Source organism: Haemaphysalis longicornis, unplaced genomic scaffold (genome assembly GCF_048455015.1).
Source record: "Haemaphysalis longicornis isolate Haplotype H1 unplaced genomic scaffold, Haemaphysalis longicornis Haplotype H1 scaffold_6, whole genome shotgun sequence".
Classification (NCBI taxonomy): Eukaryota; Metazoa; Arthropoda; class Arachnida; order Ixodida; family Ixodidae; genus Haemaphysalis; species Haemaphysalis longicornis.
The window spans coordinates 63,752,694-63,778,190 of NW_027526407.1; the positions used below are offsets into that span (position 1 = coordinate 63,752,694).

At 47.9% G+C, this 25,497-nt stretch overlaps 1 protein-coding gene across 1 annotated transcript; it reads left to right on the forward strand.

The window, feature by feature from the left end:
- The first annotated feature begins 1,193 nt into the window (after positions 1 to 1,193).
- On the forward strand, positions 1,194 to 20,870 carry LOC144142823 (15-hydroxyprostaglandin dehydrogenase [NAD(+)]-like). Its single transcript, XM_077674596.1, has 8 exons — positions 1,194 to 1,332; positions 5,473 to 5,633; positions 7,042 to 7,165; positions 8,959 to 9,069; positions 9,563 to 9,655; positions 13,800 to 13,876; positions 14,929 to 15,080; positions 20,632 to 20,870. The coding sequence occupies exons 2-8, from the start codon at positions 5,538 to 5,540 to the stop codon at positions 20,768 to 20,770; spliced, it is 792 nt and encodes a 263-aa protein (XP_077530722.1). The 5' UTR covers positions 1,194 to 1,332; positions 5,473 to 5,537; the 3' UTR covers positions 20,771 to 20,870.
- Positions 20,871 to 25,497: the final 4,627 nt, after the last annotated feature.

The following is a 25,497-nucleotide window of genomic DNA, read 5'->3' on the forward strand; positions in this document are numbered from 1 at the left end:
CGAGCACTGCGGAGGCGGGAAATTGGAATTGCATGGGGTGGTATAAGTGAGCGGAGAAGAGCGGTACAGCCCATTATGGCGAATCACTGCTCTGCACTTCCGACAGCTTTCACATTGAGTGGATCGCGGCTTCAATTGTATGCAACACACCCCTTCGACGTGTTTATATGGCTTGCAAAGTTGTCTATTTAAAAAAAATGCGTAGAAATGGTACGCAAAATTTGGTGAAAAGACAGCATCGAGCGTAAACCGAGTGCAAAGAAACAGAGCTAACTAACTTTCGCAATAAAAAACGAGTAAAGCACACCCCGAAAAAAATGGCTCGCTTCTCAGCAAATGTCGTCGAAAAACGATACTCTGCTGCTACTCCTGCCACGTGAATACTTCCCTTGTCTCCCTCACCCACCACGCGCGCTCCCCCCGCCCTCACACGATAAACACGGTGGAAGTTCGCTCAAGGGAGTTCAATGTTCCCGCGCTGGAACTTTTCGTTACTGTCGGACTTGGTATGACGCCTCAGGGTGAGCCCTATTTGTATATGGGGTCAAAACACTGTATTCAACGTTTTTTTTAATTTGTCACAGAAAAAATTAGGCATACGTATCTATTTAGCGATAACAACACTGCTAGTACTGACTATCCACTAACCATGTTTTGCCTCAAATAAGGCTAACGTTTCCTTTTTGCTCAACAATGTTGAGAAGTAAGAAGTGTGATACCAGGTTTAGTAGTTTGGAAATGTTCTGCTTACGTAAACTTTTTGCTTAATAGTTCTTTTTTTTCTACTTCTTTTCGCCCAGTTTCTGATTCGAGAAACAGACAAAGACGTACAGCCACTAAAATTTGCGGGTTTAAGCAGCCCAAGAAAGTCTATTGTCTTTATAGCTGACGGCAAGTGCAAAAGATTTCTACAGCGCCGGCAGCGGTCGCGTTCCCCACTGCGGTAACGCTGCCTCCAAGCGGCAAAACAGAGAGTGTAAAAAAAAAACAGTTTGCTCTTTCGCCGATAGGTGGCTGGAAATCCCAAAAATTCTAATTTCAGGGACGAATGCGCGGTAAATTTTTATGCGTGCTCCTACTTAGGAGTCAAGTAACTTCGCTGCAAGATGTCTCTAGCGGTCGCCACTGACGCATGTTTCTATAAATAAAGACGACGTATCCGAAGTGTCCTTCGACAGCCAGTGGCGTATCGCGCTCGCTATTCAACCCAGCGCTTATCAGTCGTCGGTGCTGTAGACGCAGTGCGGCGAGTTCACCGTCACGTCAGTATTTCTTTCTCTATTGTCACGTACGCTGCGAGCATCGAGAATCGTCAAGTCCCGGGAAGAAAACGTAGGTCCCTTTTTTTCCGCTGTGTATAGCATCCGAAAGGCGCTTTGCTCGTGGTACGACCTCTCAGTAACAAACTGCAAATGCTGTGAATCGTTGTGAACGAAAACATTTAAAGAACCAAATTAGGTACTTTTGCAGGCCGCAATCATGTTTTGTGGAAACAAAGAACAGACGAAAGCCCTGCGCAATATAAAGAGAGTCACATGTCTGAATGTTTTGTAGCATGTTTTGTGGAAACAAAGAACAGACGAAAGCCCTGCGCAATATAAAGAGAGTCACATGTCTGAATGTTTTGTAGCAGTTTCATTCGATGATATATTAGTTATTCCCACTCTCTCGGACTAACCATTCCGGCGTTCAATCCTTGCGCAAGTGCTCTTTGGTATAGTTTTCCTGCAACTCGCTTAGCCGCATTCCACCTGTCTGCACGAAAATGAAGTACGAAAGCGTACGCTGCAGCCAACGCATAGCTCGCGCTCGGATTACCACCGCTTCCCAGGTCGCGTTCACCGCAGTGCAAGTCACCGCAGCGTTGAGCAAGAAGCGACTGCAGATTTTTTCACTCCTGAATAGCTCGCTAACTTGTCGTTTTTAAAAGAAAATGTCCGGGACCACAGCACAGATTTTCTGCAAATTTTACGTTAGCTCATGCTATTACATATTTCAACTATCGAACAATTGGTTGATAGAAATTGTTTCATCGAATCATTGATTGATCGATTAATTGATTAGTTGGTTGGTTGATTGATTGAAATTATTTAGTCGATTGATTGATTGATTGATTGATTGATTGATTGATTGATTGATTGATTGATTGATTGATTGATTGATTGAAATTGGTGTGTGGTTATAAGTGAAATATTGAGACAACTTCGCTGATAATCCGCTTGTATTAGGAAATCGCAACATAAAAGTAGTGGGAAGTCAATGGGAGAGGTCTTCGTCCTTCAGAGGGCATAAATAGTCTGCTGCTGATGATGATGATGACGACGAGGACGATAATAATGGTGATTTGTCAGAGCATGGCCAATCGGTCTGTGGGTGTCGTTACTTGCTGGGTTTTTAAGGGTGACCATTCCGCATGCTGCGAGCTACGGCGTCAGGTGCGACAATGGATAAACACTGGCTGATCGACCGTGTGTTCTTTCACACTAACGAATTTATTGGAACTGTTTACGACAGGTGTTTTATCATCCCCCGCGGTGGCTCAGTGTATGTCTAGGCTTTGTGCTTCTGAGCCCTAGGACGCATATTCGATACTGGCCGTGCTGGCTGCTTTCCTGACGGCGGCGAAAAGAAAACGCCCGTGTGTCGAGATTTCGCAGCAGGTTAAAGATTCCAAGGTGGTCGAAATTAATCTGGAGCTGCTTTCCACTGCAGCGCGCATCATAGCCCAGGTTCAGCTTTGGTGCGTTGAACCCCACAATCAATTGATAGGTTTTCTTTTTCAATCATTTCAAACCCACTCCCATGATGTGGTTGTGTCGTACTGTCGGCAGCGACAGCTTGATTGCAGTGCTGGCAGAGGCCGAAAGGCACTGCAGTGCCACCAGGCGAAACTGCTTCTGCTGCGCCGAGGCACGATATTCCGTTCCAAGATAGGAACAAACCAGGCACTTTGGCGCGATGCAGAACGCTAATTTATTGTGTTGAAATGTCGCGTTCTTATCCTTATCCTTCACAGGCAGCCGCATTCTGGGACTCAACTACAAACCGCTGTGTGGGCACGGCTGATTAGAATGAAGCATCTCGCGTACTTGAGTTTGTGATGAGGGTAAGGGAAAAAAATTGGCTGGCGATTTTTACGATGTTCCCTAATGGGAATGTTCCCTGATGGGATGTTCCCTGGGCGCAGCAGTAGTGCGCTGAGGCAGCACTCACTCATGGTTCTCTCGATGGCAGCGATGATGAGCCTCTGCGTCGGCGGCGCGAAGTGCGTCTCAGGAAGGGACCGTGAACTGCGTATTAAGCGAACGCACATCATAGTCACGCACCCCTCCCCCCTCACGCTTTCGCCCCAGCGTCGCGCCGTCGAGCGCCTCGTGAGGGCACAGCATACTCCCCCTCCCCTCCGCCACCGCACACTTGAGGAGAGCGCTGGCTCGAGCCGCCCCGGCGAACCTCCCTCCCCTCCCAATTTCGCGACACTCTCCTCATTTGCTTTCTTTCATCGTTCGCTTTTTCTTTCACTCGTCGGTCCAGCCATCGTTCGCTCGGTCACGACGACGGCGACGCGGCTCAGCCCAACAGGCGACAACTGGCTGCGCCCTAAAAAAACACCCCTTTAGCCTATATGAAATCAAGCGTTTGATTTAGTGAGGTAATGACAAGGAAGTTCAAAATGAATGGCGGAAATAATTTTAGTTTGGCACTTAATTACTGATATCTGAAGCGTGGCGCTATGTATTGTCTAAACGTGACATTACCGTTGGTACATAAACAGCTCCGTCGGTTTTAATGCATGATGGATAAAACGCGTAACGAAAAGGAAAAACTGCATTTGGAATTGTTTTATCTGGGGACAAGTTTTTAAATACCTCTTTTCATCTCACGCACAGTTAAAAGCATGTTTCCGCGAGGCTTTTTGTCATGGTTGGCAGCATTCGTTTTGGCCGCATACTTCACGCTGGTAGACGTAAAATTTCTGCTTTCAAATGTTTCAGGGCCCTGTGAGGAAAACTGTTTCGGTTCAAGATACTATTTAGGAGGTAGGACGCATATGCCCCACAAAAATCGGTCGGTTGTCACTTTAAGATATGTGTCGAAATAAGAAGCCTGAACATTTATCACTCTCCACCATCTCCGTTAGTGAAAGAAGAGACAAACCTGCGCCATATGTGTACGACGTGAAGTGCTTGCGTTGCGTTACAAGCGCACTGTGTGTGTGCGTGTGCGTGTGTCATATTAATAGAAATTAAGAAGAAGAAACGGGTGCGAGCAGGGCATGCATTGTGAAGGCAAGATAACCGTTGGTCATTAAGGGTAATAGAATGGATTCCTAGAGAAGGAAAGCGGGGCAGAGGGTGGCAGAAAGTTAGATTTGCAGATGAGATAAGAAGTTTGTGGGGATAAATTGGGCGCAGTAAGCACAGGACCGGGAGAATTGGAGGTCCATGGAAGAGGCATTTCCCCTGCAGTGTGCGGAGATATGATGATGATTATGATGACGATCCGCATTCTTGCACAGAGTCCTTTATATATATTACTCCACTCCTGTACTATTAGGAAAAGCATCAGAGCTTTGGTCACTCGGTGGGCTCGTTTAGGAAACGACCAAGGGCACATACACGTCGCACGATGCCAATCTTGCAGACAGCGGATGGCCCAGGGAGACTAGAAAGGACATTTTGGGCGCAGAGAACCGTGCACATCCGTAGCGGAGGTGGTCTAAGTTTTCTCGCACGTCACAAAGGGGACAGTGGAGAGGTGGCCTGTTGGAGCTTGAGAAGTGCTGTGTGTCGGCCACATTCAGCGTGTGCAATGTAAGACCGCTTCATCGTGCTTGACATTCTGAAACTGCAGCTGGGGTCTATAGATTAAAGGGGCGCGTATTGATACAGTATTACAGCGACGACTGTGAATATATTATCTGCGACGGGGGCTTCCCGACAACTACTTAAAACATTAACTCTACAACGTGTTTTTCTCTTGAATCCTTTCGGAATCGTGACTACTCGTATTATGATCAAAGTGCTGTATGTAGCGCACCAGCAGCACCTCTTGAGCAATCTAAGTTTGTGACTGGTACTAACACTAATTATCTGATTAAACAGATCTCACCTGAACACATCCTTATTCATGAGCCACGGGCTTAAAACCCATTGTGCCCTAATACGACAAATTCTACAGCTTCATGCAAAATGTCCCTAACTGCCTAGTTCTCTCATTTTAGAAGTATATCTCTTCTCAGCTGAAATAAAAAAAATAATAGACACATTTTGGTTTAGCTAGTTTCTACTTGGTGGTACTCTCCGTATAGCAAGCGAGTGTTTTATTGTTTATTTCACTACACAAGTGCTATATTTCTAAAGTAAGCGAACTAAGCCATTGGGAACATTTGCATGTAACTCTAATACATTTTGTAGCAAGACACTATTATTTGTTGACGTTATAACTTATTTTCTTGTGCCTCTATTCCAGGGGAAGAAGTCGCCTACTAAATAACTCGTGGCATATTTAGCACCAGTAGTCGTGCCAGTGCGACGATGAAGGACCTGAAAGGCAAAGTTTGTCTCGTGACTGGAGCAGCCAGAGGAGTTGGACTCGAAATATCGAGCCTTTTGCTCCAGAACGGATGCAAGGTATATGCGCAGTTATACATTGTGTTTCTTTATATACACAATGAAAAGAAAACTTGTCGCTTTATCCTCTGAAATTGCTACGGTGTACATGAACGGCATGATGGTAATCATAAAGGGTTGACAGCGCATAAACACGACGACACAAGGAAGAGAAGACAGGACAAGCCTGTCAACGAAGACAGGACAGGGGAGCTGAAAAAGGCCTCAAGGAAAGGGGATGACGCAAAAATATTTATAAAGAACATTCCACTTTTGGCGGAGTTATGCTTCGAATGTAAAATAGCGTCTACCCATTATTCGGTTTGCGCATAAACTAACGCACTCTGTACCAGTTGAATGTTAAAAAAATACGTCATCATCCATGTGACAAAGCTACATTTCGTGTCGCCAAAAAAAAAAAAAAACGACATTTAGGGCTGCTTTGCACGCGTTGACTTTATTCCAGTCATAATTCTAAAACAACCGATAACACGGACTATAAGAAATTGAGCTGCCATGCGTAAGAACGCCCGCATTTTTTGTCGCAATGCGAAACAAACTAAAGTTATTACGGGAACTTTTATCGATCGCAGCCAACCGGCGTGGCTCTTAAAAATTCGTAATATGTGTAATCCAAATTTTCTAGAAGAAATTGTGGAGATTTGTTAAGCCTGGGATCGATATAATGAAATCCGCTTAGAGCGCCTCAACGTGCGAAAAGTGGAGATAGACCTTCGCGTTACGTAGGTGCTGTTCACAACTTTAGCCAGCTTCGTGTCATTAAAGGGACCCTACAACACTTTCGATAAGCGCTTTCACTCTTTCCTTCGCGTCTGTAACCACTGCGAAAGCTATAGTTATCGCCAGCACGAAGCGGCACTGCGTGATTTGCTCGTCGCACCAGATACGCCTTCCGTTTCTGCTTTGTTTTTGCGGCTTTATTTTTAATGTTGCTATTGAAAATCGTTCGTTACTGCAACTGAAGGAAAACAGGCAGACAGCCGTTACATGACCTCAGTGACATAATTCGGGCCGCCGAAGAACGTCAAGACCGAGAAAGAGAGAAAAATCTTCTGAGCGAGTTTCCAAGTTATCTGATGGGCATAGAGCAGCAATTCTTGGCTGAGGTACTTTGCGACCCCCTAATCTAAGTACTGGGTGTGTTGGGTGACAACGGTCTGTAAGCATTTAAGATTTCAAAAAAAGTTGAAGAAAGTGCTGCAGGGTCCCTTTAAGGCGAAAGCATTGCATGTCTCGTTGGAAGGTCGACTTCAGTTACCCTTGCATCCACACGAGCGGTAAAAAATCGCAAGGAATGACAGAAGCGAACCCTCAGGTGTTAGATGTGTATATAAGATGATTAATTATAAACAAAGTTTCTTAATAAAAATAATACTGCAGTTGCTAGTAACTCTGCTTTACTTTTTAGGTGTCCCTTCTGGATATCAACAAAGAGCTCGGTGAACAAGTTACTACGAAGCTGCAAGAAACGTACGGTGAATCCCACTGCCGCTTCCTGAAGTGTGACGTCGCAAACAAAGCCGAGCTTGAAGGTTAGAATTTCTGAATTGTTGATTGATTGATTGATTGTGGGGGTTTAACGCGCCGACGCAACGCAGGCGATAAGGCGCGCCGTAGTGGAGGGCTCCGGATTAATTTTGACCAGCTGGGGATCTTTATCGTGCGCAGAAATCTCGTACACACGGGCGTTTTTGCTTTTCGCCTCCATCAGAAAAGCGGCCGCCGTGGCCGGGAATCGAACCCGCGACCTCGTGCTCAGTAGCGCAACGCCTTAGCCACTGAGCCACCGCGGCGGGTAATTTCTGAATTGTAGTATTTAGTGTCTTTTTTGGCTGAAATTGCGTTCCATTGTTCTGCGAAATAATATGCACGAACAGAACGCTCATCCATATCCTGATATATAAGTAAACTATGCCGTTCTTTTTCGTCGAACCTTTTATGTAAACAATCTCGAGAATTAAGAACAGGGGAGGTCTTAACCGAACAAAACTCGTAAAATTCTTAGGATCGCGGGAAATGAAATATCTATTTCGCTTTTCCAGGAATGCTGCGATCCGCATAATTGGAAAATTGTGAGCAGTGTCACTGATCTAAGTTAACGAGTTCTTACTTGGACTATATTTCGGTCCAGCGCCCTACGGTTGACTTCATGTTCCAAAATATTCTGTATCAAGTCCAGTTGCGAAACCTGTTTTATACACAGCTATAAACCGTAGCAATACATATTACAGGCTGAAAATGTTAATACAGTACGGGCAATAAGTTTTGTATTACCGGCATCGATGCTTTTCAGGAATTGGCTCTTACCAAATTTTTTTCGATGTTAATAAGGGTATTGTGAAGCTCTATATGACTATTCCCTGTTCGAAAGCTTTCCCTACTTCTCATAAACTTGGAAGAACCAGTATTTCAAAGCGTTTTGCTGCCCTAAAGGGTATGATTGCATTAGTTCGGAGTGATATATCGCTTCTAGAAGGAATTACGCACTTTTCTACAGAAAATTGTTTCTTTAAGGATGTGTCACAGGCGTATGGCGACCCCTTTTTCATTTGGTCCTCTCGAAGAAGAACTCTAAGCGAATGTGCACAGACTGAACAACAGTTATACTGCTCCTTAGTATGTTTTTATGAGCACAAGTGCACAATGGAAGAACTGAATATGACAGTTCATTATTCCAAATGCTTTTCCCTAGCTCTATTTATATTCTTTTTCCCACCTTTTCCCCACCAGGGCGTGTTTACTTTTTATTATTAAAGCCTATTAATCAATCAATCAATTGACGAATAAATATGTTCAATTATATTTGCATCACCGCAAGCAGAAACTGTGGACGGCAGGTGAACAACACGAATAACCGTGTCTCTACGAAGGAATAGAGAGAGAATAAACTTTTAATAGAGCTACGAAGGAATAAGCCGAGAATTCAAGGCAGTTACAAAAGTGGAAGGGAGCGGTGACGTGAGAAAATCTGTGGGAAAGGAGTAGCTTCGGCTGATGTGTGTGCGTGATTTTGGGACTGGCCTCTGCTATGCAGTGGGCATCAAACTGGTGATGATAATAATCACCGTTCAGATAAGGCTGCCTCACAGGCTTCCTGGCCAGCTAGCTAGCGTGAGTGAATTTGACTCGTTTGAAAGGGGTCTTGCATGACTCTGGCGTCGACACAATGGTACAAAGACGCAAGGAAGGGCAGATGCGAACCATATGTATAACATTCCAGGCTTGTGCAGGAGATTACTAAGGATTACCAAGGTTAATAATGAGTAATAGTAATTGTTAGCCAGACGGATTAAGATTGCCTTTACTTACTGTACTTTTTCCGCAGCCTGCTTCGCCGCCACGCGGTCATTCTTCGGAGGGCTGGACGTAGTGGTGAACAACGCCGGCATAATGCCCCAGCCAGATTCGGCCAAGGTTTTCTCCGTGAACGTGGCAAGTTACTCCAGTCTGCTTGAATTTCGTTTTTCTTATTTCATTGTTTTTGAACACATGCCGATACCCCTTAACTAGAGAGACATATTACAACACTACAGCTCCAGTCGCCACACTTTCTCACATTTTCCCTTGATCAGTCCCCAGCGTAACATTAATTTTACGTAATCCTTGTGCTAAGCCCTTACTACCTTGTTGTCTACATCTGTCGCTTCTTCATGAAATGAAGCATGACTGACATCGCCAGAGATAAAACTTCGTGTCCTTTCGGCAGCTCTACTCATGCCAGAACCATTTGAAATTCCTGAAACAAGAAAGAACGTGGCGAAATGACCTATGCCACCGTAAAAAAAGTTGCGTTCTACATAACTAGTGAACTCAAATGAGCGCGTGTTCCCTGCGGAGGGCGAGTACAAATACATAGTTACTCGCTTTTGTGGCCTAGTTGAATATGAATTGTTATCTCTGAACTCACGACTTTTTTGTTTCGTAGGAAGCTGTCTACAACGCCACTTTGTTGGCTTTCAAGTACATGGGCAAGGATAGCGGGCACAGCGGAGGTGACGTCATCAACGTAGCTTCCATGGCGGGTGAGCACCTTTTGAAGCCGGTCATAAACCAGCAGTTGCTAAGTTCTTGTTTCATTTCAAATGGACAATAACGTGGGAAAAAATATCAGTATTAACTTCTAAACCTAGTTATATCACTGAGTAAACACATTTTTAAACCAAGTTAAATCGCTGAGTTTTAACGCTTTTAAAGCTACAGTTACATCGATAAGTTTAACCCTTCTAAACCCAGTAATATCACCGAGCTTTAAGACTCCTAAACCTAGTTATCACCGTGTTTCAACACTACTTAACATAGTTAAATCACTGAGTTTAACACTTCTAACCCTAGTGATATCACTAAGTTTATCACTTCTAAACCTAGTTATATCACTCAGTTTTAACACTTTTAAGCCTCGTTATATCACTGGGTTTTAACACTTCTAAACACCCGTCGCGGTGGCTCAGTGGCTAAGGCGTTGCGCTGCTCAGCACGAAGTCGCGGGATCGATTCCCGGCGGCGGCGACCGCTTTTCTGATGGAGGTGAAAAGCAAAAACGCCGTGTGTACGAGATTTCGGCGCACGTTTAAGATCCCCTGGTGGTCAAAACTAATCCGGACCCCTCCACTACGGTGCGCCTCATCACCTGCGTTGCGTCGGCGCGTTAAACCCTACAATCAATCAATCAATCAATCAATCAATCAATCAATCAATCAATCAATCAATCAATCAATCAATCAATCAATCAATCAATCAATCAATCAATCAATCAATCAACCAATCTCAATCAATCGATCAATCAATATCAATCTATCAATATCAATCAATCAATACCAATCAATCAATCAATATCAATCAATCAATCAGAATGTTGTGCGAGATAGACTTCCACATGGCAAAAAGCGCACCAGACAGGACAGACGAAGAGACCGTGACACGGGACGAGCGCTAGATATGAACTGAGGTTTTGCTGACGAGAAAAACAACATGCACATAAATGCGCCGAAACGCCAAAAAAGATACGGAAGGCGCAGCTTTCACAGAGAAATCTGATTGAGGCTGTAGATAGACTTTTTCTTTTGTGTGCAAAGCCAGAGAACCCGTGATCTCGCATTCGTCATTTTACTTGATGATACAGAACGCCTCGAAGATCTCTCTTGGCAGTTGCGTCTTGAAGCTGCGCAGGACGCGTGTTCCCTGAAAGTCAGGCGTGCAAGAGCACGCCTTTGGCGGTGATCTGCCAAATGTCCTACCCCGCCAATGAATTTACGGCTGCGCGATGCTCTCTGAATCCTTCATTAATGCAGCGTCCGGTCTGTCAGACGTAGCATTTTCCACAATCTAGTGGAATCCTGTAGACCACAACGACTTTACATTCCACGGAGCGTGTGGTGTGCTTTCTTGTGCAGCCAGCCTTTCGAGCTTCTTTGTTCACAATTATGCACTGTCATGATCTGGCCCGCATTCGTGAACGTGGGAGGGGGTACCTCCAGCCGAGTGACGACCCGCAGCGTGCTGGTGGTGACGGTGACTGACCGCGAGCTGCTGTGCTCGTCGGTGTTTATTCGCCAGCCGTGCACAATGTTGCCCACCGAGCCTGGTTAGGCCACCGAACTTAGCGGCCAACGAAGATTAGGGTCGGGGGCGCCACACGCTTGTCACATGCACATAATGCAAGCTCGCCTGGCGCCTAAAAAACAACCTGGGTGCCGCATCTTCCCGCCACTTTTTCGAGTAGGTGGAACAGGTTGTGTACGTATGGTACGACCACAGGCTGCGCCTCCTTGCATTCAGGTTGATTCAGGCTTGCCTGGCTCCCTGAATTTTCGTCTTCGATCAGGCTTTCTGATATCGAAGCCAACAATACTGCAGGAAAACCAGCATTGCGCAGCCGTCGGGATTGGAGCTGAAGGCTATACGCAAGTTGGTGGTCTCAGCACTTTTTGAGAGCAGCGCGCATGCCGTTTTTGGTGGTACCCCTTTTCACAATCTTGGAATGAGCCGAATCGTAGTTAAGGACTGTTTTTTTGGGACCGAGGATGGTATTTCCAGCACGCCTTACCCTCATGGAAAGGGTGCTTATATGGAGGAACTGAAGGCATCCCTCTTCAGGTAACTCGAAGGTGAATTTGAGCCATTTGCCACATGAATAAAAAACGCCTAGAAGGTTCACGAGTTCAACTGAATCATCAGCCCGCACATTATTCAAAAGAACCAGGTAGCCATCTACATATCGAAAGACTTCTAGAATCTTAGCACCACAGATTCTGTCAAGGCACGTGTGAATACTCTTGTCACAAATGGATAAAAATACGTCGCTAAAAATTGGGGCAACACATGATCTTATACAAATCCCCCCCTTTGAAGAACGGGTGCATCATTAAAAGTAACTGTTGTAGGTGACACGTAAAATCCTAAAAATTTCATAAAATTGTCAATATTAAAACCACTAGACTTTTGAAAAGCAACACGACCAAAGTCGTCTATGCTTTCTCGGACGGCACAAAAAAGTTCACCTTGTGGAATCTAGTAGATAAGGTCTACAACGTCAATAGAAAATGCATGCAGCGGCTTCTGAGGATATTCGTACTCAGTAATAGTGCTCAAAACACTTTCCGAGTTAGGCACAAGGTAAGGGTCATTCGCCTTAAGCAACTTAAGATGCCTTTGAAAAAAATTACGCCCATCTTCCCGCGAGGGAACCCTGATGTGATGCGACGCATCAGGGGGGAGCGTTTGGACTGACGCTGGTATTGTATTGCGTCAGTCCACTCGCTGAAGGGACTGTCGCTTCTATCACGTCTTCATCGGAAGAATCAAGCGAAGCACGAAGTCATCAATCGAAGTCACGCGGAGTCGAACGAGAGCGAGCGCTGACTGAACCACCGCAGCGCGCTACCCGCTTTATATTCACAGCGCCTGAAGGAGAGGAGACAGCGGAGGAGAGTCGCGCATGCGCCCACTTGCGCAACGGGAAGCGCGCGCACGCCGCTGTTTATGATAATGAGACGGAGTTAGAGTGTTGCGCACAGCTGTCGGAGAGAAGAGCGGAGGAGAATTGCGCATGCGCAGGTGGCGTGCGGACGCCGCCGACGCAGGAGGGACATGCCTCAGAGCAAGAGATGTGGTCGCATCTAAAAATGTTGAGAGGGTTTCTTGCCATGAATCCACCTCCGTCACAATTGTTCTGAATACCATCCCCTCATTGTGCGTTTTTACCAACATCTAACAACGCATCTAAGAGGTCTTTTTTCTGAAATTTTTTGCTATTTTTATGCACCGAGTTAAGCATCGCTAGGCAGTTGTTTGGTCGGCTGCCAGTTAAAGAATTTGCAGCCGCGATGTGTTTTGAGCGTGGGAATATGCCACATGTGCATCGGGGGGTGTGAATGTGAGTTCAAATGTCCTTACAGAAACCTGCTGTGCCCTTCTCAGTCAAGCTCCCTGTCGATATCTGTCTCTGTGTGGTGGAAGGTCTGGCACGACTAATTTCTTCTGTAGGCGTTTCGGACGGCGATCCCGATTATCTTCCGGTTTCTTATTGGCACATATGCACGCGGTAGTCGTGCCCAAAGAAGGCTGCAGCGTAGGTGCGCCCCATGTGGCCGTACTTTCGGTGGATAGACATCATGTCCAACGGTTCGCTGGGAGAGAACTAGCCGGCGTGGCATAGTGGGTAAGGCATCGGCTTTTCAACCAGATTTGTTTCCGACCCCATCAGAACAGGAAAAATGCAGTTTTCTAGGCTAGTAGTGCCGCTACGCTAAAAATACACGCACAAAAGAAATAGACTGGACGATGCTTAAATTTATTGCAATGCTGAATCCTTCTCCAAAAGCAGGCTGCGCAGGGTGATTAGTCGAGCAAATGTTTTATAGGTGTTGTTTTGTAGATGACGCCGATCTTCTCAATAATGCAAGAGCGAACATAAAAATCATATCGCTCGCTTAGAAAAGAGAATTATTCGCTTGTGCCAGTCAAAGATCAAACGCTCATTATTCCTGATGTACAAAAACATGCCGGAACTTTTTGTGCGAACATCCGGCACGGTAAACATTCTTGAGCTTTCTAGCTTGAACATTTATCCGCATTGCTAGGCTAAATATGAGCATGTAAAGGAAAAAAATGAATGTGTGGTAAATGTAAGTGCCGGTGCAATGTGTACGGTTTTGTTCTTCATTTCAGGGCTTTACCCGATGCCTGACTCGCCGGCGTACGGAGCTTCGAAACACGCTGTCGTTGGTATGACGAGAAACTTCGGAGTAAGTCGGGCCGTGAAGCTTAAAAGTAACGTTTTTTAAATAGAATTCCCATCCCTATCAACGGTACCCTTTAAATGAATTGGCCTCCAAATGCACATGAGACATTCGCAGTGGTAATGGGGCCTGAGGATGGGGGAATAGAAAGTAGACGACCTTCGGTAACAGCAACGAGGGAAGGGTTTATTCATCGTTTCGGCGCCGGGGTCAGGCCTTCGCCATGAGTAAAGGTAGATGGTATCGGTCGTACGGAAGGGTTTAATCGACGTTGCGGCCAGAGCACGGCTTTCTTCATGGCTAAAACGACCATATACAGGGTGTACCTCTACTCGTTACGAAGGTTGAACTCCTGACGAAACGCTGAAGAAAAACCTCTCTCTCTCTCTATATATATATATATGTGTGTGTGTGTGTGTGTGTGTGTGTGTGTGTAGTCTGGAAACATAAAAACTCATAGAACGCGAAAAAATAAGGTACACAGAGACAGAGGGACACGAGAAAAACATTTAAAAAATACAAATAAAAGTTTACTGACGTTTCAGGAAGAGGACTTCCTTTCTTCTGAAAGGAAGTCATCCTTCCTTTCTGACAGCAGTTTTGGAGTAAAAAAAAAAACTCCTTCTGCAGGGCGGCGTTTAATTTGTTCACAAGTGTATTTATACAAAACCTAGTTTGAAGCAGGGTCATCCCCCTCATCCGTTCAGGAGAGGGTATTGCAAATACTTCTGCTGAGCGAGGCAGGCCGATTGGGTGGGAAGGTTGGAATGATCAAAAAGGTAAGCTTGCAGGGCTCATTAAGCAGATGCGAAGCCTGCTAGTTAGCATGTCATTACGCTCAATCTTTTTTAGAAAGTATGACGTCGTGTTGACGAGACTACTTTCTCGTTCGCACGAAGTAATTGAAGAAATGGGGTGGTGTCGGTGTATGTGAAACTACAAGGAAAACCGCAAGGCGTAGAACAAATGGTTAGACGGAGTGCAACCACACCATACAAAGGAGCGCGGAATATGGCGGATGCTAAATATCTGACGAAGCACCTTGTTTCGTTCCACAGAGCGATCTTCACTTCAATCGCCACGGCGTTCGCGTGAATTGTGTGTGCCCGAGTGCGGTAAAGACGAAAATGCTTGACGACCTGCTAAAGACTCTCCGGGAATCCGAAGACACTCTGGGGCTGGCTGCATTGTACGACAAGTGTAGCATTGAGTAAGTAGTGCCATGTCCGGATAGAGCTCACGCACATTTACTTATTTCAAAGCATTCTATCGTACGGAGGCCTATGGGTACGACGGAGTTGTCTTACGCAGAATCTTCCCCACGAAGACAAATTTTTCCCCTTCCGCCCTTTTAGTTCGCGGCCACGGCATTCCAGAGCACTGTCTTAAACTGGCTGAGACAGCACCTTATATAAGTATGCGGTGGTTGTTAGTTCGATTCCCGCACTTGTACATCTTCTTTAAAGGGACGGACAACCGATTTTTGTCGCGTATATGTTCTCTAGCTCATATGAAAGCCAGCATTTTATGTAGCCCGGTAACCAAAAGCAACTTGTAAACAAGTTGGCGGAAATAATTTTACTTTTGCTGCAAACTTTCAGGAATGGGAACGGTGGCAGTTCTTAGTGTGAAAACTTGACACTACAATATCGTCTGCAAAGATCGAGCTTGCTACGATCCACGGCGTACAAGTTCATTGGCATGATTGCGGCCGTTGTGAGGTTCCCGATGGGTCGCCGCTTTTTTGTCGTAGAAATGCAAACTTATTGCCGCTTCCATGCTATACATTGAACGTTGAGGAACCGAACTACACCATGCCACTCTTGTCTGCGCCTTTCGTGCGCACATACGGCTCGCGAAAGGCACGAAGCGCGCCCACAGTGACGGTGTTTCCACCTAGATGTCGATCTCGCGGCGATTTCACAATGCTTCCAGCCGTGAAGGGAAGAGTGGGGAATCCGTTTATACATCCTGAGAGAGAGAGAGAAATAAGATTTATTGAAAGAGATCTCATTTATGGGGCGGTGGCGGCTGCCCACAGGGCCGGATGTGACCTCCTCGGGAGGTGACTAGCACCTGGTCCGAAACCTCGGAGCTCCGGATTATACATCCCGAGGGAGATGAACAGAGCGAGGCTGTGTTTTAGATGCAGAGCATCTGATTCACTCGCCTTGTCCCTCCGGCGTCGTCGCCGTCGTTGTCGTCGGCGTTGTCCACCCCTCCCCCATTCTCCTCGCCGCACCAGCTGCGCTCTCCGCCGCTCACCCCCTCTCCTCTCCGATAGCGAACACTCTCTCGCGAGGGGCATTGGATTGGATTGGATTCGATTGGATTGGATTTGGATTGGATTGGATTAAAGTGGATAGTGTTGGATTGTGTTGCGTCATTGCCGCGGCACGTTACGTCATAGCCGCGGCACGTTACGTCATAGCCGCGGAAGACGCGCTGGGGCCGGCGCTTGTGCAGTACTCTCTCTTCCGCGGTTTCCTCTCCTTCGGGCGCGCTGCGCATATAACCGGTGTGCCGTTCTCCGGCGAAGCAACATCCACGCTTGGCTCAAACACCTAGAGTCCACGCCGCTTTACAAATACGCCAACGTCTTCATCGACTGTAACCGGCTTACGCAGTCCCCTCAATCTTATGCGCGCTATAAAACGCGGTCCCTTCGGCGCTCCGCCTATGCGTCGCATCTACACAGGGGTTCCCGCGAGGGGAGGTGGGAGTTTTTCTTCTACAAATGGCCTTGGCACAGGTTCCACAAAGACAAAGCGGTACATCCTCGGAAATCTTGCATTCTAAGCAGTAGTGTCCATTTAAAGAGTTACATAAACGCTAAGCTGTACTCCAATTCACATAAGCGTGGCATCGGCTCAGCCGGCCGTATCGAACAACAGCGGCTGCGCGGCGGTAAATCCTGAAGCCTGAAATCGTGAAGCCCGACGCATTCCAGACAATCTAAAACGAGTTTGTGCCAATTGGAATTCGCGGCGACCAGTTTGTAAGCATTGAAATTTACGTGAGAGAGAAAACAGACACAACAGTTTTAAAGGAGCGTGAGTGAACCTGTTTATACTCGGTCGCATTACGAAAACATTGACGACATGCCCAGAGCGTGTCGGTTTGTTGCCAGATGAGGTACTTCATTTAGGCTAGAAAGCAGTATCTTCCAAGGTGTTCTACCGCGGCCAAACATGTCGTTGAACTGCTTTTTGGTTTTAGTATAGAACTCGCCCTCCCTCATTATGTAATTGCCGTTTATATGCCAAATTATGTCCGCATAGAGCCCCTACCCGTAAGGAGGATGCCAGCCGAGACCACGGAGATGATATCAATTGGATATATAATGTGGCGACAGATCCAACCGCTAAGAGGATGGCGTTAGCCACTATTTATTTTGAAACTACTTTACCACACTGTAAGGTACTGGTGAAGTGCTTGCTATTATTTCATGCTTCAACTATTCTGACGTGCTGGATTACAGATGTGACGAAAGCATTACCTGCTTGCTCTCAGTACTTGCCCTAAGCAGAGCGGTTTGTCGGCATGGCCAATGTGCACAATAGGTGACCGTTAAAAAGCGAAAAGGCTCGTGGGTATATTGTCTGCTCCGCGGATTCCCGCCACTTCCAGTTCAAGAGCCCTCGCGGTGGATCAGTGGCTAGGGCGTTGTGCTGCTGAGCACGAGGTCGCGGGTTCGATTCCCGGCCGCGGCGGCCGTTTTTATGATGGAGGCGAAAAGCAAAAACGCCCATGTGTACGAGATTTCGGCGCACGTTAAAGATCCCCAGGTGGTCAAAATTAAGCCAGAGCCCACCACTACGGCGCGCCTCATCGCCTGCGTTGAGTCGGCGCGTTAAACCCTTCAATCAATCAATCAATCAATCAATCAATCAATCAATCAATCAATCAATCAATCAATCAATCAATCAATCAATCAATCAATCAATCAATCAATCAATCAATCAATCAATCAATCAATCAATAAATCAATCAATCAATAAATCAATCAATCAATCAATCAATCAAGAGCCCTCCTGGGCCCCCGTACGCCGGCGGCTTTCACGCGCGCGTGTGCTTGTTATCCGTTTCAAGCGAGAAAAAAAAGCTCATGCATCGCGCATTCAATGAATAATAACGGTGAATCCTACTAGGGACTTCTCTGAAAGGTAAGCACTCTGGGGCAAATAAACAACACGCACACACGCGCCTGAAAGCCGCCGGCGTTCGGGAAGCCAGGCGAGATCTCGAACCGGAAGTGGCGGGAGCAGACGACGTACGCCTGACCCTTTGCGCTTTTTACCGGTCACCTGTACAGTATTGCTGGCAAGCTTAAGTTCACGCTTACGGACGGCGTCTCTTTATAGCTAAAAAAGATCGTTTTTCCAGCTTCGATAGGGTTACAACTCCGTTTCATCTATTCACCGAAGGGAATCAGGGTGACATTCGCACAAAAAAAGGACTGCTAAAAGACTGCTTAATTATTATCCCAACTATACCGATGGTACGGCCAGCTGCAACCAAATATTCGAAATTCTATTCATTACATGTGAAACAGGTGCGATTTCGTAACCACTTCTTGACGATTGTTCTACGTCACCGAATCTTGTTCGCGCGATTTGCGGCCGTCTATACCGTAAGAAACTTGACTGGGCGATTGTAGTGGCGCTTCAATAGTTCCGATCGATCGTATCGATTGAACGTTAATGTGCAGTTAACAAAATGATAACAACGCTTTAGTGCGAGCCGATACACCGTATTTCTGCGCGTATAACCCGCACCAAAAACGCCCAATTTTAGGGATGAAGTACAGGTGCGGATTATATACGAGGTGTTTCCTTTGGTGCAGCTCCACCGCAAAGCGCGTTAGGCCGGGATGCCCCTACAGCAGTAATAGCGGCTAAGCCACCGTTAATCCATTGACAGTGCTTATTTTACACACACAGCTCAACAGTACACCAACCTGTAAAAAACGTATGCGGCAAGTCATCAAGTTACATATTCAGCTAGGCAAATTATTTTGCATGAACAAATGTATAATGTTGCTCGAGTAGCAGATTTGGTTCATACTCTTATGCATAAAATATGCGGGCAATACGCGGATATATTTTTTTTTACTCTTCTCGCGCGGGTTACACGCGCGAGAATACGGTATCGTTACTCACTCCTGCAGATATTTTGCCTCACTGTAGCGCGAAATTTGAAAGTGTCAAAATTTCTTGCGTTTTTCGAATAAGAAACGTCTTTTGGGAGCTGGAACGGAGCTTAAAGTGGTACCAAAGACTAGTTCTTTCAAACTGAACAGAAATGTGTGTCGTCTTCCTGGCCCCTTCAACCAGCTTTCGCCGAGCAGGCAGGCGCACGACGCTGACGCCCAGCCAAGGAGTGGCAGTTGTTGTGGTTGCATCTATAAACGCACGAATTGTTTGCAACCTGCCTGCGACACACCGCTAGGGTCTCACATAGCGTGAAAGCACTCCGGAACTCTTATCGACACTTAAAACAGCCAGGCTACAACGGCGAGCAAGAGTTCTATTCTATTGCATGAGATTCTGTTTCTAAAATGTCGCCCGGGAAGCTTTTGTCCTTACACAATAGTAGTAGAACGATAGTTGAACGTAAACTTGCTGGCATTAGCCTTGTGTGACGTCATGCCAGGCATCGCAGCAAATTGCTTTTTGTCGCTTCTCTAGAACCTATAGGCCTAAACTGGCGTAGTTTTGTAATAGGCGCATTAAGTGTTGTTTTTTTCTGGAAGAAACGAAACTAAACGTGTAATATTTTAAAGGCTTCAAAGCGACGAGGCTAATTAAACTGCACGAATAAGTGAGCAACTGGCGTTAGTATCGACTTAAAATGTTGGTTGTCGTCCCTGTTTCATATAATACTGCGCCCTACCCTTGCATTCGGCCCTCAGTAACGTTATGTTATCGACACACGTATTTCGTTCGGTGTTTAAACAGACATCCAGCGCTGAATTTACGGCGCACTTGATCACATCAGTGTCTGTAATGAGCTGTGCATAAGGGTTATATTTAAGCAGCAGAACTTGTTTAAGCTCTTGGTTGCACCATCAGTGAAAAGCAAGAATACTAAGAAAATGCCGAGCTGACGTGAGCGCGCGTCTCGTGAGAGCGCCCGGCAACACGTACCGACTTGGGGGATTGGCCAGGAATAGGACGTAAGGAGGGCTAATGCTCCCGTTACACCAAACTGCGCTCATAAAACTTGGAACGCCGCGGCGGCGGCGGCGGCGGCGGCAGAACTCTCTTCCTACTCTGTGCCGCGCCAATGAGGGGTTGGGCGACCAAAGAAGATCCGGGCGCCAGAAGGAGAGGTGGCTTATCAGGAAACGCTTCGCGGTATACCATGGGAGAATGCAACCGCCCAGAAAAACAAGAAGTAGAGCAGGTCTTCAACGGCGAGGGAGCAGTCTACGAAGACTGCGGCGGCGGATGATGAGGTATACGAAGACTGAAGGGGGCACTGTACAAATGAAGCACTTACGTACGCTACTTCGTGTTTGACTTGGTTTTCTGCTGACGAGCGCCATATAAATACAAAGCGTAAATGGTTCTGAGTGATATGGCGCTCGTCGAGATTAGCTGAGTGAGACCAACACAGCTGTGCTGCGCCATAAGGCCTTCGCTGTTGTGCAAGCTGGCTTTGATTTTCTTGCACATGCTTTTTTATTTAGGGTGGGGGGGTGCTAAAATATAGAAATACCATCGCTGACACATGCACGCCTTTTGTTTTCTGCCCAGGCCTACTTTGGTGGCGCGAGGAGTCGTCAAGCTTCTAGAAGACGACCGGAACGGCGCTGCGTTAATATGCGCTCCCAAGACTGATCTCCAGTACCACGATTTCCCAGAGTTACCAAGTTTTAGAAAAGACATCGCTTGAAAGCACACATTTACAGAGGCAGCTTTATTGCATATTTTTCTTCGAGAGCTGTTGTCCACTGCATAGCACCAATAAAGTCGCCAGTGCTTTCTACGCAGCACTACGTATTTTATAGCGTTGAACTACCTGGCGTTGCAAGCTCTTGGGACCCATGCTCGGCTGAGTGTTCTTTTACTTTTTAATCTGGTGTTCAATAGACCTTATGCGAAATTTCTTGGTGGTCTAGCAACACTAATGTAAACAAGACCGTCCGCCATATTGGTACGGGCGACGATCGGGGAGTATTGTGTACTGTGGAAGAGTAGGTGACGGTAGCGCGGTATGGCCCAAACTAGACGGTGTTTTCCGGGTCCCGACCACGGATTGTGGACGAAGGACTTGTCTGCGCTTCTGACTGTGTCTGAGGACTCATACCACTCGTGGTGCCGCGCCAAATACCCATCCGAGCGGTAGCGGAGCAGGGCATACCTCCTAGCCACCGAGGCCTATTGCTCGCCTTTATCCGTGCGGACCAACACCTGCGACTCGCAGTAAGTAAATCCTTGTTTGTTTTTTCCTTGACGCGAGTTAACCGGTACGAGACTTTGTTTAGCACTCTGCAGTTCACCGTTGTTTACCATGCGAATGCGTAGCGGGGACCGTGTTGCATTAACCCTGAAAGAGGAAAGCAACAATCGCTAGACCGTGCCGATAGTGGGTGGATTAGTTATTTTCAAATGCTGTATATCGAATTTACTGGATTATTTTTGGCGAAGATGTTAACGGAATGAATGAATGAATGAATTTATTGACAAGGAAAAGGAAAGGAAAGACCACCAGCAGGCGTAAATTGTCACACCTAGGGGTGGACACCGGAACGCCTGCTGGTGTGGGAGTTGGGGCAGGGGTGAGATATTCATAGAGAGGAGAGACAGAGGATAGCAGTGACTTATTTACAGAAGACAGGGGAGAGAGGGGCATATTTACAAGTTAACGCACACTCACACACGCACACACAATGTCTGGTCCACAAGAGGGAAAAAAAAGGGAAAGTCTAGACACACAGTCACTGGGTCCACAGTCACAGGGAGTGTAGCGCCAGGCGGAGCCCAGAGGCGTCCAGGTATCCGCCCAGCGCTCCATGGACGCTGTCCCTCTCCCTGGTGTTGCCCGGTGGCCATAGGAGCTCGTCTAGCGGCCGAGCCCTTCCCCCCAGGGCTGCCAGCAGTTCCGGCCTCCCTGCCCTATACTCAGGGCACTCGAAGAGCAGGTGCGGCAGGGACTGAACAGGTGCGCGGCAGTGCTGGCAGGCAGGGCTGTCGGCCAGCCCCAAGCGGTGTTTCCGTTCAGCCGTCCAGACAGCCCCCACGCGGAGGCGCAGGATGGCCGAACGCTGCTGTCGGGCCAGCCGGGCAGCCCGCACCGGTGGTGGGACCTCTCCAGCGGCCAGCCGTGGGTCCGGGTGCTGTGCCCGCACGTGCCGCTGTATAAGCAGGCGGGCGTCGTCCACCGCTGCCTGGGCATCCGTGGCCGCGGGCGTCAGCTCGTGGGCCTCGGCGGCCAGCTCGTCCGCCCGCTCGTTGCCCTCGAGCCCGATGTGGCCGGGCACCCACTGCAGCCGCAGCCGGGCACCCCTGTCTGCCAGCCGCTCCGCCTTCTCGCGCACGCCCCGAACCAGAGGGGAGTGCGGGTCGCCCTCCCGGATGCGCAGCAGAGCCACCCGGGAGTCGCACAGCAGGGCGCAGCGCTCGGGTGCGGGCTCCAGCTCCAGCAGCAGGTCCAGGCCCAGCTGGACCCCCACAAGATCTGCCGTGGCCGAGGATGCGGCGTAGTGCAGCCGTGCCTGCCGGGTGGCCTCTCCCAGCACGGCGGCCGCTGTAGCCGAGCCCTGCCGCTGCCGCACAGAGCCATCCGAATAGGCCAGGGTGTGGCCCTCCAGGTCTTTCCAGACGACGGCCCGGGCCAGCTGCAGCAGCCCGCATTGGGGCGTGTGCCGCTTGCTGCGCAGGCCCGGAATCTCCAGGTGCAACTCGGCCGCCAGGTCCGGAGGGTGGCTGGAGGGCCCCATGTCTATGGTGTCTACCACCCGCTCGTACCGGACCAGCATGCGCCCCATGCGTGAGTGCCGGTGGGTGCGCAGCCGCTGCAGCAGGGGTCCTCCCCCCTCGGCTCGGCGCAGCCGGTCGATGTGGCCAAGGGCCCGCTGCTCGGCCGTCATCTCCAGCGTCCACACCCCTGCCTCAGCCAGCGTCCTGTCGCACTGCGAGTTTCGGGGCAGGACCAGGCAGGCACGGACGCCCTTTCGATGGTCGCCCTCCAGCTGCCGCCAGTTGGGTCTCCTCAGGGTGAAAGTTGCGGCCGTTTTCGGTGACGGTCGTCCGCCCGCGCGTTTACCGCAAGGCAATCGCGCTTTGCGGCGAAGTCAACTATAAAAGTGCACAAATGCCTTGTATTTTTTGTGTGCGTTTTCTTTATTTATTGCGCATGTTCTTGGCAAAAATCTGTTTGTGTGCCTGGCTTCTCCTTTTTTGCAGTGGAGTGGTTGCATTTGTTTCTAAAGCGCATGTCTTCAGTGCGCCCGGATAATACAGTAAAACCTCGTTAGCTTGAACTCACTGAATTAAGGGATTTTTTTTTAATTCGATGGGTCATCGGTATAGCCCGATTGTTTACCTGTTTATCTCGAGAAGTTCTGGAAGTGAGTTCCAGGAAATCATATATTGCTTGCTTAAGTTATGACAAACACGATTATGCGGGTACTGGTATCATTACCCACGGTGAGGTTTATAAATTTTAAACTTCCTTCTCTTGAAAATACATTAACAAAGCATGCAGCGATACTTGCACGCTCGAACTTGAAAGACAATTTTGACATCATTGCTGTTTGAGGTACAGATTATTGCCCTTGCAACATTGTTAAGCAAGACACAAAACCTGGTCATTTTGAGTCTGTTCCTTGCGGCCACTGCTTTCCGCTCTGTCCCTTTACAATAAACTGTAGCGGACTAGTCCTGTTCTTCCCTGAGCGCTATTTACTGTTACTCTCTCTGTTCTTGCAGGTTGGGCCTCATACATGTGCTCAGCGGCTGCTTTCGCTCCCAGAAGAAAAGGGGCCGGCCCTATGTTGTGTGCCTCACGTTTGAGACGGACAGTGGGGCGATTGTGAGGCAGCTTGCGATTGCCCGGCTGGTTGCAGTGGAGCATGTAGTCACATCCTGGTAGCTGTGCACCTACTCGTCATCTTGCAAGCTCAAGGTTTTAAAGAGGCGCCACCAGAGCTTGCGTGCACTGAGCTGCCACAACAGTGGGGACGTCCGAGACAGCAGGGCATCAAGCCAGCGAGTGTCCAAGACATTGACTAGAGAAGCCCACGAGAAAATGACCCCTACCTTTCCTTGCCAATGCGTCTGTTCGATGCAGGTCGAGTACAGGAGCAATGCGAGCAGCAACAAAGTGCCGTGGAGGCGCTTGGGAGAAAACTTGGTAGCCTTGGAAATGGGTTTTTTGCCTCACTTTTGCTGGCCTCACCCCCCACAGTGGCGGAAACAAAGACTGGCATGGCACCTGAAGGATCACCTATGAGCTACCAGCAAGCATTCAAGTCACATTACGCCGTGGTCATCTCACGATCACGCAGAGGCTGGGCAACGTTGTGTTCACTAGACCGCGGCATGCAGGGGTGCGCGAATGCTTCCCTTTGTTTCATTTATATCCACAGTTTGCTATACTGCACGCGCTGTAAATCAGCGAAGTAGTTTAATTTACTGGGCTTTTCACTGTAGATACAAAAAAAGCAAAAGCACTCAAGCTGATGCGCGGCGGGCTGACGCAACTCTGGCCGTTTTTTTTGTTTTTGTTTTTTTGAAGAAAACTTGAAAATTGCCTCAGCTACCTACAGCAATGGCCACTATCATTACTTCGGAGGCATGCATGCAGCATGTGACAAACTAGGGGAGTGAGTGTGTATTTTAGTCGCAAAATATTCGACAGTAAATGCATCGTGGCTGAAATGACAATGGGCAACAAGTTAACTTGACGTAACAACAAACCTGTCAGCCCGGCAAATCGGGAACCAAGTGCAAAAGCTCGAATTTTCCAACGTTAGATTATCATAAAACAGTGTACGCCACTTCCGCAACGACACGCGGCTAAATGCAACGTAAAAGAAACCAACAACACACTCCCGTACCGTGCTCGCCCGCCACAGAGGAAATTTTCAACCGCGCAGTGAGGGCGTAGTGCGGCAAAAAAAAGTTTGTTTACAGCCCTAGGTAAGATAAAGGCTCGTCTAGGGGCTAAGCGGTACCATTTAACAATGAGATGAAGCGGGCGCAGAGCCACAGGGACGAGTGAAGAAACAAAGCCTAATTTTGACAGCGTGTGTAACTTTTTCCGCTCGAGCGCCGCTGTCAGTCACATAAATAGGTGGCGTACTCTCAGGCTTCATTTAGAATGCAAAGGCTGGACCACGGAACTCGAACGCAGCTGTATTTTTCCTCCGGACAGCGACTACGAAATCCCGCGCTTAGCGAACCAACGACAAATATTCGCTCCCAGCGCACCGCGCCCAGCGTGTCACAAAGGTTGCTCGTGCCGGCATAGTTCGCGTCAGAAAGTTCGTTCAAGAGCGTGGAACTTCACGTACCTTTTCTGCATTGGGACCGGTATTTCCGCGTTGCGTGCACTGCGGCACGCAGCAATGCTCCGGCAATGTAGTCCACCACCAAGAGCGGTCAATGCCCGCCTAC

Coding starts and splice junctions, on each gene's coding strand:
- LOC144142823 (XM_077674596.1), top strand. CDS start 5,538: ATGAAGGACCTGAAAGGCAAAGTTTGTCTCGTGACTGGAGCAGCCAGA. Junction 9,070..9,562: donor TTTCTCCGTGAACGTGGCAA/GTTACTCCAGTC, acceptor TTTCGTAGGAAG/CTGTCTACAACGCCACTTTG. Junction 13,877..14,928: donor GTATGACGAGAAACTTCGGA/GTAAGTCGGGCC, acceptor TTCGTTCCACAG/AGCGATCTTCACTTCAATCG.